This window comes from Ylistrum balloti, unplaced genomic scaffold (genome assembly GCF_031769215.1).
Source record: "Ylistrum balloti isolate Yb309-2 unplaced genomic scaffold, AGI_CSIRO_Ybal_v1 Utg370454, whole genome shotgun sequence".
Lineage (NCBI taxonomy): Eukaryota > Metazoa > Mollusca > Bivalvia > Pectinida > Pectinidae > Ylistrum > Ylistrum balloti.
In genome coordinates, this window is record NW_026782301.1 from 500,210 (window position 1) to 516,113 (window position 15,904).

The 15,904-nt window shown below is 35.4% G+C and overlaps 1 protein-coding gene across 1 annotated transcript; it reads left to right on the plus strand.

Moving 5' to 3' along the window:
* Positions 1-261: 261 nt before the first annotated feature.
* On the plus strand, positions 262-14,114 carry LOC132555143 (visual system homeobox 2-like). Its single transcript, XM_060219491.1, has 5 exons — positions 262-745; positions 10,573-10,657; positions 12,153-12,276; positions 13,526-13,706; positions 13,846-14,114. Exons 1-5 carry the CDS (start codon positions 262-264, stop codon positions 14,112-14,114), a joined length of 1,143 nt encoding a protein of 380 aa, XP_060075474.1.
* The last annotated feature ends 1,790 nt before the right edge of the window (positions 14,115-15,904 follow it).

Here is a 15,904-nt window from a genome sequence, read left to right on the forward strand (position 1 = left end):
CAGAGGATTTCTGTCAGAGTAGAATAAGAGATAAAACATTGAGCATAAAAACGTGTTGGTCGTCGGTAACACCTCCTATTAGCGCACTGACTCGTAATTCGATGGACAAGATTGGCCTCGTAAGACTACTCAAGGAAAGCTAACATTTAGTTCGCTACAGACGTGAAAATTGATCGCAGGCAGTTGACAACAACACTGGATACTACCCATCACTTTTATACATTCTTATTTCAATAGTCACTTGAGAACAAAATTGACAAAATGAACACAATAATTAATTCCGCAAACTCTATTATAAACTCGGGTTCGCCACCAATGCTTGGTTTCCAGTCTCAGTACAATTCCGGTGGACACTTTCAGCAGATGTATAACACACAAACTGTCCAGCGCCCGTCCTTCGCCATCCAGGAAATACTTGGACTTCCAGCTTCGTCTTGTCGACAAAACCCAAGTCCGGATTTACTAGATCCACAGGGCATGTCTCCTTCTAATGTCATGTATATTTCCGGACTCAACTCTGGACACAATTCCGGATCGTGTGGAGCGGACTTGCCTCCTCAGCAGAATTACTACAGGGATCAAACGATGATACCACAAACCTCGTGTCCAAGCTTCAACCCATGGCGGATGGACACATCCTACAATCAGTATCAGCCCAACCCCGTACAGACTAGTACCGACCTCCCGGGACCCAGGTACGGGGAAAACCCGGGATACGGTCTTAAAGCACCCTGTCTGGAAGATGGTAAGTTGTCGTCAGTGACACGAAAATACGTCTATGGCTGTTTAGAATTAGGCCAGTGTCTATAAAGCGTATTGCTCAACATCGCATTTATTAATTTCTTCTTTCTTCAAGACATGATTCTGTATTTACGAAAACAGGTAATAAATTGTGCAGGCACCCTTCATTACAATACAATAAGAAATTCATGAAACATGATTTAAATTATTTCCTTAAGTTTTCAGACGTTTTGCAAAGCTTAATGTATCAAATTCATATTAAATTTCTATTTCAAATATGCCTTTTTATCTAAGATATGTTGATGATTTCTTTTCGCCAAAAAATAATCTATAATATAATGTATAATTTATAATATAATCTATAATATAATGTATAATTTATAATATAATCTATAATATAACGTATAATTTATAATATGATCTATAATATAATGTATAATTTATAATATAATCTATAATATAATGTATAATTTATAACATGATCTATAATATAATGTATAATTTATAATATAATCTATAATATAATGTATAATATAATCTATAATATAATGTATAATTTATAATATGATCTATAATATAAAACAATAAAATAATTATAGTACATAATTTGCTTTACCTGCCGTGTATGCTCCTGCACAGAAATACACCCCGTAAAACCTCGTATAGATACTTTAAGCGAATAAACACTTTGATATGAATGATGCCACGTTATATTGTCTACTGAGTAAGTCATATTGTCCACTCAGTAAGTCATAATGTCCACTGAGTAAGTCATTATGTCCACTGAGTAAGTCATATTGTCCACTGAGTAAGTCATATTGTCCACTGAGTAAGTCATATTGTCTACTGAGTAAGTCATTATGTCCACTGAGTAAGTCATATTGTCTACTGAGTAAGTCATAATGTCCAATAAGTAAGACATTATGTCCAATAAGTAAGTCATTATGTCTACTGAGTAAGACATATTGTTCACTGAGTAAGTCATTATGTCCACTGAGTAAGTCATAATGTCTACTGAGTAAGTCATATTGTTCACTGAGTAAGTCATATTGTCTACTGAGTAAGTCATAATGTCCAATAAGTCAGACATTATGTCCAATAAGTAAGTCATTATGTCTACTGAGTAAGACATATTGTTCACTGAGTAAGTCATATTGTCTACTGAGTAAGTCATAATGTCCAATAAGTCAGACATTATGTCCAATAAGTAAGTCATTATGTCTACTGAGTAAGTCATATTGTTCACTGAGTAAGTCATATTGTCTACTGAGTAAGTCATAATGTCCAATAAGTCAGACATTATGTCCAATAAGTAAGTCATTATGTCCACTGAGTAAGTCATAATGTCTACTGAGTAAGACATATTGTCCAATGAGTAAGTCATAATGTCCACTGAGTAAGACATATTGTCCACGGAGTAAGTCATATTGTCTACTGAGTAAGTCATAATGTCCAATAAGTAAGACATATTGTCCACTGAGTAAGTCATTATGTCCACTGAGTAAGTCATATTGTCCACTGAGTAAGTCATATTGTCTACTGAGTAAGTCATATTGTCTACAGAGTTAGTCATATTGTCTACTGAGTAAGTCATATTGTCTACTGAGTAAGTCATAATGTCCAATAAGTAAGTCATATTGTCCAATAAGTAAGTCATATTGTCCACTGAGTAAGTCATAATGTCCACTGAGTAAGTCATTATGTCCACTGAGTAAGTCATATTGTCTACTGAGTAAGTCATATTGTCTACTGAGTAAGTTATATTGTCTACTGAGTAAGTCATTATGTCCACTGAGTAAGTCATATTGTCTACTGAGTAAGTCATATTGTCTACTGAGTAAGTCATTATGTCCACTGAGTAAGTCATATTGTCTACTGAGTAAGTCATATTGTCTACTGAGTAAGTCATTATGTCTACTGAGTAAGTCATAATGTCCAATAAGTAAGTCATATTGTCCATGGAGTAAGTCATAATGTCCAATAAGTAAGTCATATTGTCCAATAAGTAAGTCATATTGTCCACTGAGTAAGTCATAATGTCCACTGAGTAAGTCATTATGTCCACTGAGTAAGTCATACTGAGTGTCATATTGTCCACTGAGTAAGTCATATTGTCTACTGAGTAAGTCATATTGTCTACTGAGTAAGTCATTATGTCCACTGAGTAAGTCATATTGTCTACTGAGTAAGTCATATTGTCTACTGAGTAAGTCATTATGTCTACTGAGTAAGTCATAATGTCCAATAAGTAAGTCATATTGTCCATGGAGTAAGTCATAATGTCCAATAAGTAAGTCATATTGTCCAATAAGTAAGTCATAATGTCCACTGAGTAAGTCATTATGTCCACTGAGTAAGTCATATTGTCTACTGAGTAAGTCATATTGTCTACTGAGTAAGTTATATTGTCTACTGAGTAAGTTATATTGTCTACTGAGTAAGTCATTATGTCCACTGAGTAAGTCATATTGTCTACTGAGTAAGTCATAATGTCTACTGAGTAAGTCATAATGGCTACTGAGTAAGTCATATTGTCTACTGAGTAAGTCATATTGTCTACTGAGTAAGTTATATTGTCTACTGAGTAAGTCATTATGTCCACTGAGTAAGTCATATTGTCCACTGAGTAAGTCATAATGTCTACTGAGCAAGTTATATTGTCTACTGAGTAAGTCATTATGTCCACTCAGTAAGTCATATTGTCTACTGAGTAAGTCATAATGTCCACTGAGTAAGTCATATTGTCCAATAAGTAAGACATATTGTCCACTGAGTAAGTCATATTGTCTACTGAGTAAGTCATATTGTCCAATAAGTAAGACATATTGTCCAATAAGTAAGTCATAATGTTCAATGAGTAAGTCATATTGTCTACTGAGTAAGTCATATTGTCTACTGAGTAAGTCATTATGTCCACTGAGTAAGTCATATTGTCTACTGAGTAAGTCATATTGTCTACTGAGTAAGTCATATTGTCCACTGAGTAAGTCATATTGTCCACTGAGTAAGTCATATTGTCTACTGTGTAAGTCATATTGTCTACTGAGTAAGTCGCTATTTACATGCACATTCACCAGCCATTTATAATATATTCACACTATGATTTACATTTCCCATGGTTACCATTTACAAGTGTATTGTGGACAATTTAATGTATTGAAAACTTACTTGATAGTCGGTCGTTGCTTACACCTCGTACATAATACAATGTACATATGTTTATGTTAAAACTTCATCGCACGTTATAATTACAGTTGGGTTTCACAATACGTGCATATTCAACAGTTATATCAGAAATGGTGATTATAGAAAGTTTACCGGGATTCATAATTCATCAGTAAATTATTAAAGGATATTTAAAACATTTTAATCGTTTATTGATATTTCAATCGTCACATTTATTTTAAAACCAAATACTCAGAAACCACGTTATCATCGACAGCGTGGTATTATCGATGGATAATTTATTCTATCAAACCTTACCATTACGTGTAAACGAATATATTTTATTAATCATTTTCATGTTTTGCACGCAAATTATGATATCCATTGAATGCGGTCAAGCTCTCATATCGATCTTGCTTAAGTATTTTTTATTTGAATGGACTCTGATTTTAGTATCCGCGGATTGGACACAATCGATTCGGTACAAAGTTTCGGATTGTTAACTTTGACATTGATTAATCACGAATTTTACATCTGGATTTCGTAGCTTTGTTTTAAGCACGAAGTTTTATAGGGATGGTTTGCAAATTTGTATTTATGGTTGAGACGCAAATTTTATATGGACTGTTTACAAATTTTGCAGACGCATATTTTAAAAATGAATTAAACAAAAGGAATAGGACCCGTGAACTGTCTCTCCTTAAAACTATGAGAGAGTTGATTTACAAACAATATACTAAAGACTTTAAACAGAAACTGTTGATAAGATTCACATCAGCTGGACATTTAACAGGTTCTATAAATTATAATTACCGATACAATACATATTACGTATTTTTAGAACAACTGAAAAATTACTATTACGTTATGTAAATATAAAAAGGCCAGTAAACGGATGGAAACATTTCTCTCCGTGAGGTCTGGATTACTATATCTTAACATAAATCGTCTGAATTTAAAGTAATATTTTGATGACGTTAAACGTCTGAATTTAAAGTAATATTTTGATATGTAACAGCTCTTTCATGCAATGATTTAAAAACTATTTGTTTGCCTGCGAAGGTATAAGTTTTATGGAAAGTTTTGTTGATTGCTTTAAAATAGATCAATAAAACAACTACTTCTACTTTTTCTATTTAAAACAAAATCAACAAAACAAAAAATATTATTGAGAAGCAAAAAGGAGTAGATAAACCCTTAATTATTTGTCTACAAGATTCATTAATGTAGGTTATCCATCCCCACTGTTTACCTGTATTCACTAACCACGCCCACCGGAAGTCGACAAAATCATTCAACAAAAATCCGCGTTAAGTGGCATACTTGTAGTGAGGGTCTGTCGTCACTGAAACTGAACAAATCTGACCAGAAAGTAAATATTCAGCTAATAATGGCGGTCTCCAAGGATTTTGTATTTTCTTAAGCCACGCGATAAACAAGCAAATCTGATTAAATAACTATCGAGCGGGACATCACTCCAATGTTACAATATAGACCTAATGTTACCTCCAGGGGGAGAGGGACAGAGACTATGTACCCGGGCGGCCCAGCTAATTGGTACCTCTCCAGGTCGCCACAATAATAACACAACTATATAAACACATTGGCGTCGCTGTAGTAAACACAGTGTTTTTGATATCAATAAAATATAACATATTCAAACATAAACCATTTTCCGGTTAGAAACAAGTCAATTAATGACGGAGTTTTAGCGATGTCGTATCAATATGGAACAATTGATGACGGAGTTTTAGCGATGTCGTATCAATATGGAACGAGTCAATTTATGAAGGAGTTTTAGCGATGTCGTATCAATATGAAACAAGAAACAAATCAATATGGAACAATTGATGACGGAGTTTTAGCGATGTCGTATCAATATGGAACAAGTCAATTGATGACGGAGTTTTAGCGATGTCGTATCAATATGGAACGAGTCAATTAATGAAGGAGTTTTAGCGATGTCGTATCAATATGGAACGAGTCAATTAATGACGGAGTTTTAGCGATGTCGTATCATTATGGAACAATTAATGACGGAGTTTTAGCGATGTCGTATCAATATCAGTGGCGTAGCAAAACATTTTTAAGAGTGTATGCTTTCAAGAGAGGATCCAAGGGCGAAGCCCCGGTTAAGGGGGTCTAGGGGCGCAATAAGGTTAAAAAAGTAGGGCAAATATATCTCAATGGAATTCGAGTGTATGTTTAAGCATACAAGCATACATTATTGCTACGCCTTTGAATATGGAACGAGTCAGTTTATGACGGAGTTTTAGCGATGTCGTATCGACACGGAACAAGTCAATTGATGACGGAGTTTTATCGATGTCGTATCAACACGGAACGAGTCAATTTATGACGGAGTTTTAGCGATGTCGTATCATTATGGAACAATTAATGACGGAGTTTTAGCGATGTCGTATCAATATGGAACGAGTCAATTGATGACGGAGTTTTAGCGATGTCGTATCAATATGGAACAATTAATGACGGAGTTTTAGCGATGTCGTATCAATATGGAACAAGTCAATTGATGACGGAGTTTTAGCGATGTCGTATCAATATGGAACAATTGATGACGGAGTTTTAGCGATGTCGTATCAATATGGAACAATTAATGACGGAGTTTTAGCGATGTCGTATCAATATGGAACAATTAATGACGGAGTTTTAGCGATGTCGTATCAATATGGAACAAGTCAATTGATGACGGAGTTTTAGCGATGTCCTATCAATATGGAACAAGTCAATTGATGACGGAGTTTTAGCGATGTCGTATCAATATGGAACAAGTCAATTTATGACGGAGAATTACTCGTAACTCTAATCACAATATACTTAAGCATTTATTTGATCTTGGTAAATTACTATATCCTATATCCTTTAGGCGACCTTTGACCTTTAAATAGCTTAAATGTGACGTTCTCATTGTTTTCACTGGTTGATTGATTTCCAGTTTTAACAACACTACAGGGATAAATTAAACCAAATAATTATAGAAATGAAAAAGTAAAAGGAGACAATTTTTTCAAAGTTCGTAAGTTTATATCATAATACAACATTGGGAGATAGAAAATTAAAAAAACTGTTCGATAATGGTCACGGGAGAAAGTGATTTCGCCTGTTCGATATCAAAATGCTTAATAACTATGATCACAAATAATATGAAAGCAATTGATACTGATAATTTCGAATTTTATCAGTACGACATCTAAATCAAAGTTCTAATTAAAAACAGATCAAATTTCTGATGCTTCACAATATTTTCTGCGAGCTCAATGGAAATATTGAATTTCTATCGCCTTAAACACTTTCTTCACAAACAACACCCGATTGTATAAAAAAAGTCCAAACGATGGTTTAACAGTGACAGAATCTATTGAATCATCTTATAATAACGAAACCTGTCATTTCCGAACTCGTCTGATTGTATTCTATAACACATCCTGACACTATCGACCGGTACCTGTTTTGTTAACTACAATACCAGAGTTTGTTCCTGTTACAAATTGGTGCAAAACATACTGATGTGTCAACACCCTAATGAGTAAGCAGCAGCCACGTCTTGTCCAACACATTGCCGTGGCCGAATCAGTCTGACATTTCATTTCTTATTAGATTAAAACTTTTAAAATGGATCTCGGCGAGGAGTCTAATTATACAGGACGATATCGTCATTAGCTCTTCTTTGTAAAAGTTGTGGTGATTTCATCATTATCAGACACTAGAGCTGTTCAATTGAGCAGGCCAACTGATTTGTGTGACTACTTAATCTTCACCGCGGGACCGATGTCCAGGGCGAGACCTTTTTAGGGAGACGTGCTAGAGTTACTAACTTGTTGTGCTTCTCCAGCTGAGCAATTAACAGTATAAATCGTGACATTCACGGCTCTATTCTTGACTAGCGCTGTGGAATTCTTAAACTTTCTATGGTCATTCTTTGATGACGTTCTGTTCTGTCTCGCTAGTCCATCCAATCTCCTCTAGTTTTGGCCGTTATTGTTCACTATTGACCAACAAGTGTCGCTCTGACTCGAGCTGAGAAAGACTCGAGTGGGTGGAAAACAAAACATCAAACTGGTTTCATCTGAAAAACTTCAATCCACTTGAAAAAGGAGAAAACGAAATTAAGATGTAAACTATGTGATACTGTGTATTGGGACATCTTGATGTGCATATCCATTTAGGCATTTGATTATATTCCACGTCACTGTTTGACCTCAGCCAGGCAGAGTTACATATATGTAACGTTGTACAGTATAATCAAGCTAGAGAAACAAGCCAGCCAAGGATTAATTGAATATGGCAACTATATAAAAACTATTCAACTCACTTGTCGCTGCTTTCTATTATCAAAGTAAATACGCGAGCCAATCGCTTGACAGAAATGAAACTCATTTGCGCAGCAAAGCTGTGTTAATTTATGCAAAGGTCTTGACTTTATACAATCCAGTATCCGAACACATTACGGGGTGCTATAATGTATATCATTTAACTCGTTAACCTATACGAAAATGTGTTTTTGTATAATCATCTTGATCCTCAGAAGAAACTGTTTTTAGTGCATAAATTATGATACATTCGTCCTTTTTAATAAGTTTTGGATGTCCACAATCATTAAACTTTAGTACGGGAAACAAGAAGGGCAAAAGTGGTTTTCATACCGAAACAAATGGAATCGAAGATTAACATATATGTTTTCGAAATATCAGAGGTGTTTGAAAGCTGATGGACAGCAGTAGTTATGAAAAGAAATTAAAGAAACAGAATGTTGATTTCGTCATACAGAGTAAAATGACACAAAACGAATGGTGGTTTCTTGTTTATCACCTGATTCAGTGATTCACTCTAGGTGAGATTTCGGAACGACATTCTCTAAACAGTTATTACTGCATTTAAAACACGTCTTAATGTACAATGTTAGAGTGGCAGGGTATATGAGGTACCAGCACGCGCCACTTTCTGCAGGAGTATAACGCAGCGACGCACGCGAGAGTTAGCTATGTTTTTAGTATGGACTGGCGTCAGAACACTGTCCACAACTCGAGAAGGTTTTAGTCTCCTCTTGTCGGACTCCCACGCCGGCTTCAGCAAATCACAATCTAATAAATCCTTGAGGTCAATTTTGACAACAATTGTAGATTTTAAACTTTCTGTTCACGTTATCTTGAGTTTAAACAAAATCAAGTGAAAATGGGGAAACCTTTGACACTCTAAGTCTCTCTACTGGTACTCAAGCTTGTTGACAGTCGTTCGAGTGGTGTGTTTACCTGCGCGCCATACTGACATCTTCTTACCACCCCTTCCCTTAATCACCTTCAATTTACTTAAGTCTTTCCTCGGCCACAAGCTGACCCACTTATTGTTTTATGAATGAACCTAAGACCTGACAGCCGGCGAGTCTGGGAAATTTCGATATTTTCTAGTTTACGCATATGTATATCAGGATTTACACATGTAGGCGCCGTTTCAAGATGAGTGATTATGTAAATATTTTAATATCGATGCACGCTTCCGGTTAGTTGGAGGGGTGACTGTTCCCTACCCGGTCCCATCCTGTGGTTTTGCGGTCAAGCTTGACCGGTCTGTCTTGGTACATCGCAGCAATCAGTAGTTGTCCCATCTCTCGCAACAGGGATGTGATGAGCATATGATTACAGTAACAAACACGTCATTTCCTGTGCATAAACAAGTGAAGTCCTGTGTGTTTATTTAAATTTTGTCAGTGAAATATAAAAAGTTGTCAATATCACAAAAAACTTGAATCATCATTGTGGTGATAAGATAAGGATCACCAGTGATGATATAAATTTTCCAGTGATGATAAAACTACCGTTGTTTTAACCAAAAAGAGAGGTGTTTTCTAGTCATTGCATTCAAATAAGCTGATTTTCCTGTACGGTCTAAAATGAAGGGAAGGTTGATAAGTTGTTTTTTCTATAAAATAATTCCAGCGTACGCTTCTGATTTTCTTTAATTTGGTACAAAAACTATGTTGTAAGCGACTAGTACCACATTACAGCATGGTAGAATACACTACAAAGCAGCCCATTTAAAATGGCGGCGTCTTGTCAAGCGAAACGTCAAATTCTCTGAGGTCAGAGACCGCGCTATGATTTCCCAAACCTTTTTGTTAAACACCCCTTTATCTTATGTGTTGGCTCGGATATTTCCTTCTGTTTATTTCCTTTAAGACTTAAAAAAACCCAAGAAAATTTGATGGTTTCCCGTTAATTATCACATACATTTCACTTATATGGAAGACACAATCTATATTTTTCACTGTGCTTCGCAACCGTTAAAAAATGGATATTCTGCCATAATCCTGAAATGTATTTATCAAAGGGGAAACAATGAAATATCTACTATAACATACATAACTATAAGTGTGACATTACATAACGATAACGTTCTGTCGTTAGAATGTTTATAGAAAACATGATGTTGAGAGGGGTTTCAAAATACAGGCAGCCACGTTTTTGTCAAGAATTGTCCGTTATGTCTGTCTTGAGTATATGTAATATTTAAGAGATATACTCCGTCTAATGCAAACGTCTTACAAAAGCACGGAACTGGTCCCTGAATAAACCGACTGATAAATATACATATATGTTGAAATGAAAAAAAAAAAAAAAAATCCACTCAATGGCCGCTTTGTGCTTACAGTGCCCCAGAGACCAGAATGTGCACACATACAGAAGTCGGAGTGTGGTGGCCACGGCAAGAAACAGAAGAAGAGACGCAGACATAGGTAAGGCTTTAGTCACTTTTACAGGTGTTGCGGTCGGAGTCACTTTTCCTCGTGTGTAGCAGTTCATTTTATATCTTGTCCAACTCCAAGGTTTTTATCAGGCGGATTCCCATTATAATCAGAGCGTTCACTTATCACCATATCCCAGAGGATACACTCTGTCTTAAGAATCACAACCAAGATTATAAAAGGAAATATACAAATAAAAGTTCTCGTTTTCACGTTCAATTTTTTTCCATAAATGATACTTGCTTTGTTCACTGTTTACAAAACTACCGATATAGATAAAGATTACTAAAATGACTTCCTAAGTGGACTATAGGGCATAACATATCACATCGTAATGACAGTATATTATAGTAATACAGTATCAAATGAAACAATACATTGTAATACAATGTACATAGCACTACCGGTCATCAAGTATTCGGTGATCCTGTTTTTACTACACAACTAAATTTATATTACATTGACTTGACTGATTAAAGGAACACTGTAACCTGTAATCATTTTTCAAAAAGAAACGACGCTGCTCACCAGAGTCTTTCAATACCGTCTTGACCACTTCCTTTATTTCTGAGAATACAATATCGTTGTACGTCTCCCGTCTGTAATTACTTTCCAATATCGGTATTACATTGTAACTTAATCTGTGACACCAGCTAACCAAAAACTGAACAATTCATTACCATAACCAGTCTTGCTAGCAGGCGGTCCATTGTCTAGCGCGTAAATTAATGAGCTCGCCAGAGTAAACCATTGAACAATTACAGCGCGCCATTGGTCGACTCACTTACCAATCTTTTTACGCTGAAGAGTTCGCTGATCACGTCCCGATTATGGCGAAACAGAATGGCAGGGCATGACAATCGCATGTTGAACTGCTGATGTCAAATAAATAACGATGTGTATTTGTAGTGACGGGTTGTCGGTAATGAGCAAAATTACCCATTACATTTTCCAATTTAGTATCATATGAAATGACCGGATTATTCGGAAGCGAAGTGCGGTAAGCTACAGATCGATTTGGTGTCATGCGCCGAGATAAACAGCCCAATCAGCACAAACCCGACACCAATTACCCGTCATGACTTTCCTTGTAAGTCGGAATTTTTACCCGGAGTTTTAATTAAAGCTGTCGATGGCTGTGAAGAGTTACCAGCAATACTTTCAATTATACGACTTTGATGTCACCATATTCTAAAAGATGCATGCCATTATTATTTATGAAACAACAAATATAATTCTGTTTTCAAAGACAAATTTACAACTTGCCGTCACAGACATATAAAGTTACTAAAATCTTGGATATCAAAAAGAAGTGTATGTACAGCTCGTTATATATGTACATCTCGTTATATATGTACATCTCGTTATATATGTACAGCTCGTTATTTATGTAAACATACTAATAGAACACAAATTTAAAGTCAACTACATGGAAGCAGTATTAAATACGTTATTTTAATGTAATATTTTATTCTCTTTGATGTAGGACCATATTTACGAGTTACCAGAGTGACGAACTGGAGAAGACATTTAAGGAGGCACATTACCCTGACCTGTACACTCGGGAGGTGTTGGCCCTGAAGATTGATCTCCCTGAGGATCGTATTCAGGTACACATATATAATAGGATATTGACAGAGGACCACAGAAATGACCGATTACACGGAAAAAACACAATTACGTGTTGTTTATTATAATGTTTTGAAATGTACGTTCTAAATTTTATCCACAATTTCATTTCGAGGACTTGGTGTATACGTTTGAAAAGTCAATGATTGTTTATTGATCAAGCTTTGATATCGCCTTGGAATTTTGATGCTTAAGATATCTGAGATAATACAAAAAAAGATTTATCTCTACTTAAACTGTGTAAATACAGTTGGAGGCATGCGTTCCCTGTCTATCTGTTTTCAATTTTCGTTTATCTTTGATGCATATGAAAAGAAAACAACTTCTATATTCCACAAACCGTACAAAGACCTTGCAAATACAGCCGTATACCCTTCCCCTCTCTCGCCCCTCCCTCACAACCCGGGATTCAAGGTCAAGTTATTTTAACCTTGTATTAACCCGACACCCGATAGGTTGTCACGTGCACTTTGAGACCCAAAACTTTGCCACAATCAGAGACAAAAATCAAAATCCCGGCATGAGGAATTATTGGCGAACGTCAAAATCGTGGGGTAATTAGTGTTGCTATCAAAATTTACACAGCAAAGTGTGTTTATTTATTCTGTTGGCTCAAGATAGGGGAGGAAATTTGACGTGCTCGTCCCTTCCAGATTCGTGGTTACACGGGAATAACGGACTAGGCAACTGACAGCTCTGTACTGCGTGATCGCCTCCAACATCTATCTAATAGATACGCACGATAAAGTCTCAGATAAGCGGCATGTGTGATTCTATACGGACAGGTTCAAATTATAAAACCCGGTGACGTCAGCCAAAGCTTTGTATGACATGTTGGTTGGCGTAATGCTGACTTTCTCATACATTCAGTAGATATTTTGCTTTGCCTATCGCTGACTAACATAGTTTAGTTTAAGCGTAGTGTAATTTCTTGATAAAAAAATCTCTGTTTACACTGTGAGTTTTTTTCTGTTTTTCAAAATTCCAAGGTTTTACCTCTAATTATGATAATTTGTCATTACAGCAGATGCATATGTTTAATTCTGTACGTTAGTATTCCTCAGATAATTACATTCAAAATATAATGTATTGTTGAAACACCTAATTGTTTCAAGCTTTGCTCTTACAGGAGATAGGAAATGAAATTCTGTTCGATTTTGAAAATAGAAAATAACCCCGAAAGTGTAGGTCTCAAATCAAAATAATTAGTGAATTTGTTTATATTTCTAGGTATGGTTTCAAAACAGACGAGCAAAATGGCGAAAGAGCGAGAAGACCTGGGGGAAAAGTAGCATTATGGCAGAATATGGTCTGTACGGAGCCATGGTTAGACATGCACTTCCGCTTCCGGAATCTATCCTGAAATCAGCTAACAAAGGCATCGACAAGTCAAACGCACCGTGGCTGTTGGGTACGTCATAGAGTTCAATGTCGTGATGACTATAAGTGTTCGTAATAATTTCTGAAGCTTTATCTGCATAGACACATTCATACAAATGTACTGCAGTAAACTGTGATTGATTTCTTTGTTTTGTTTATCCACCATCTAGGTATGCACAAGAAGTCTATCGAAGCGTCTAAAAAGATGAAAGAGGAAGAGAATACGGAAGAGGAGGGAACAGATGACAAACATAAAGATGAGTTCCGGTCGGAAAGTATCGCTGCTTTACGGGCCAAAGCACAGGAACATAGTGCTCGAATGTTACAAGCTCTCAATCGGGAAGGAAAGCCAAATTTTGAGGAAACTAGCAATAGTTCTTTTGACAGTTCTTTTTTCTCTGACTCAGGTGATACATCAGTGGATATAACCAGACAGTGACGTTGTTATTCCACTAGTCTATACTTCAACGCTAAAACGGGTGCCATCACAATAGCCTTGCTTTCTACAATGTATCATGTTTACATTGTATCATTGTCTACATTGTATCATTGTCTACATTGTATCATGTTTACATTGTATCATTGTCTACATTGTATCATTGTCTACATTGTATCATTGTCTACATTGTATCATGTTTACATTGTATCATGTTTACATTGTATCATTGTCTACATTGTATCATGTTCATCATTGTCTACATTGTATCATGTTTACATTGTATCATTGTCTACATTGTATCATGTTTACATTGTATCATTGTCTACATTGTATTATTTTCTACATTGTATCATTGTCTACATTGTATCATGTTTACATTGTATTATGTTTACATTGTATCATTGTCTACATTGTATTAATTTCTACATTGTATCATTGTCTACATTGTATCATGTTTACATTGAATCATTGTTAACAATATAGAAACTGTATATTTTGGTGTACTTTTCATGAACATTGTTGTGCTGTGTATGATAACTATACAGTATATACATGCACCTACTACCTATTGTATATGGGATTAAATCATACATTGTATATATACATAGATATATACACAGTGTATTTCTGCGATGTGTACATTGCTATATGTATGAAGCATACGTTGTATACAATGTGCGTACATCGTATTCGGAATGGTGAATCTGACTGACCGAAAGTATATCTAACAGTACATGTTGATCTCATTCTGTTATCATAAATATATTTAGAACGTAAAGTTATTGGGACTCAAAGATCGATCGAGATAGACATAAGATAGAACACGATTGTTTTTCTGTCCATCCTGTATTGTACACAGACTGTAGAGGGGGTATACGTAGGTACAATGGATAACTTTAATACAAAGCTATACTACCATTGGCCTGTAAGTATGTTTTGTTGGACGTCGTTACCTTGAGACCATTTCCCTCGTTATTTTGTCTTTTGTCGTTACCTCGTGATATTTCCCTCGTTATTTTGTCTGTTCTCGTTTCGTCGTTACCTTTTCTCCTTTTGTCAGATCTCGTTTCTCGTATTTTTCTGTCTCGTTTCATGTACCTTGTTTTTTCCTTCGTTATTCCGTTTTAATTGCCCCGAAATCGTTCTTACCTTTATCTATTCTCTTAACTATCTCGAGATGTTTTGTATCCCTTTCCTTTATATCTGTGTCGTACCTTTTATTTTCTGTCCTCGTATACTTCTATGTCGTATGTGCTACATTTTACATCCCTCGTCATAGTTTGGTATGCTTAATTGTACATAAGATATATATGTATTTATAACTAATGATGTTTTCCTGTAAATAACTAGGGTAATTTTTGTATATGTATATTGAGTTGAATTGTCATTATATTATAGTATATAAATCTAACTTATTCTTATATAGAATAAAATATGGCACAACTTACATTCTAAAAACCAAATCAGTGAAACCACAAGCAGTTGAAGTAAGACGATGTACCGGAAGTTAAAACATGCAATGAAAAAACATTTAGTTCCAGTTGCTTTGTGCACCTTAAAATACTAATTTTTGCTAATCATACAATTCATGGCGTTTACGTTTTATACTGGAGAATATTTAATGAGTCTGCTTTGTATATTTGTAAAAATGGTCGGCCTTTTCTGACCTTTGACCCGTTACACTTTTTTACTCCACACACATGTACATCTTTTTCATTTTGTGTCATAAAAAGTGCAATATATTTTTATTTCAAATAAAGAACTACAAATATAACTCCTGTTTTGTTGTC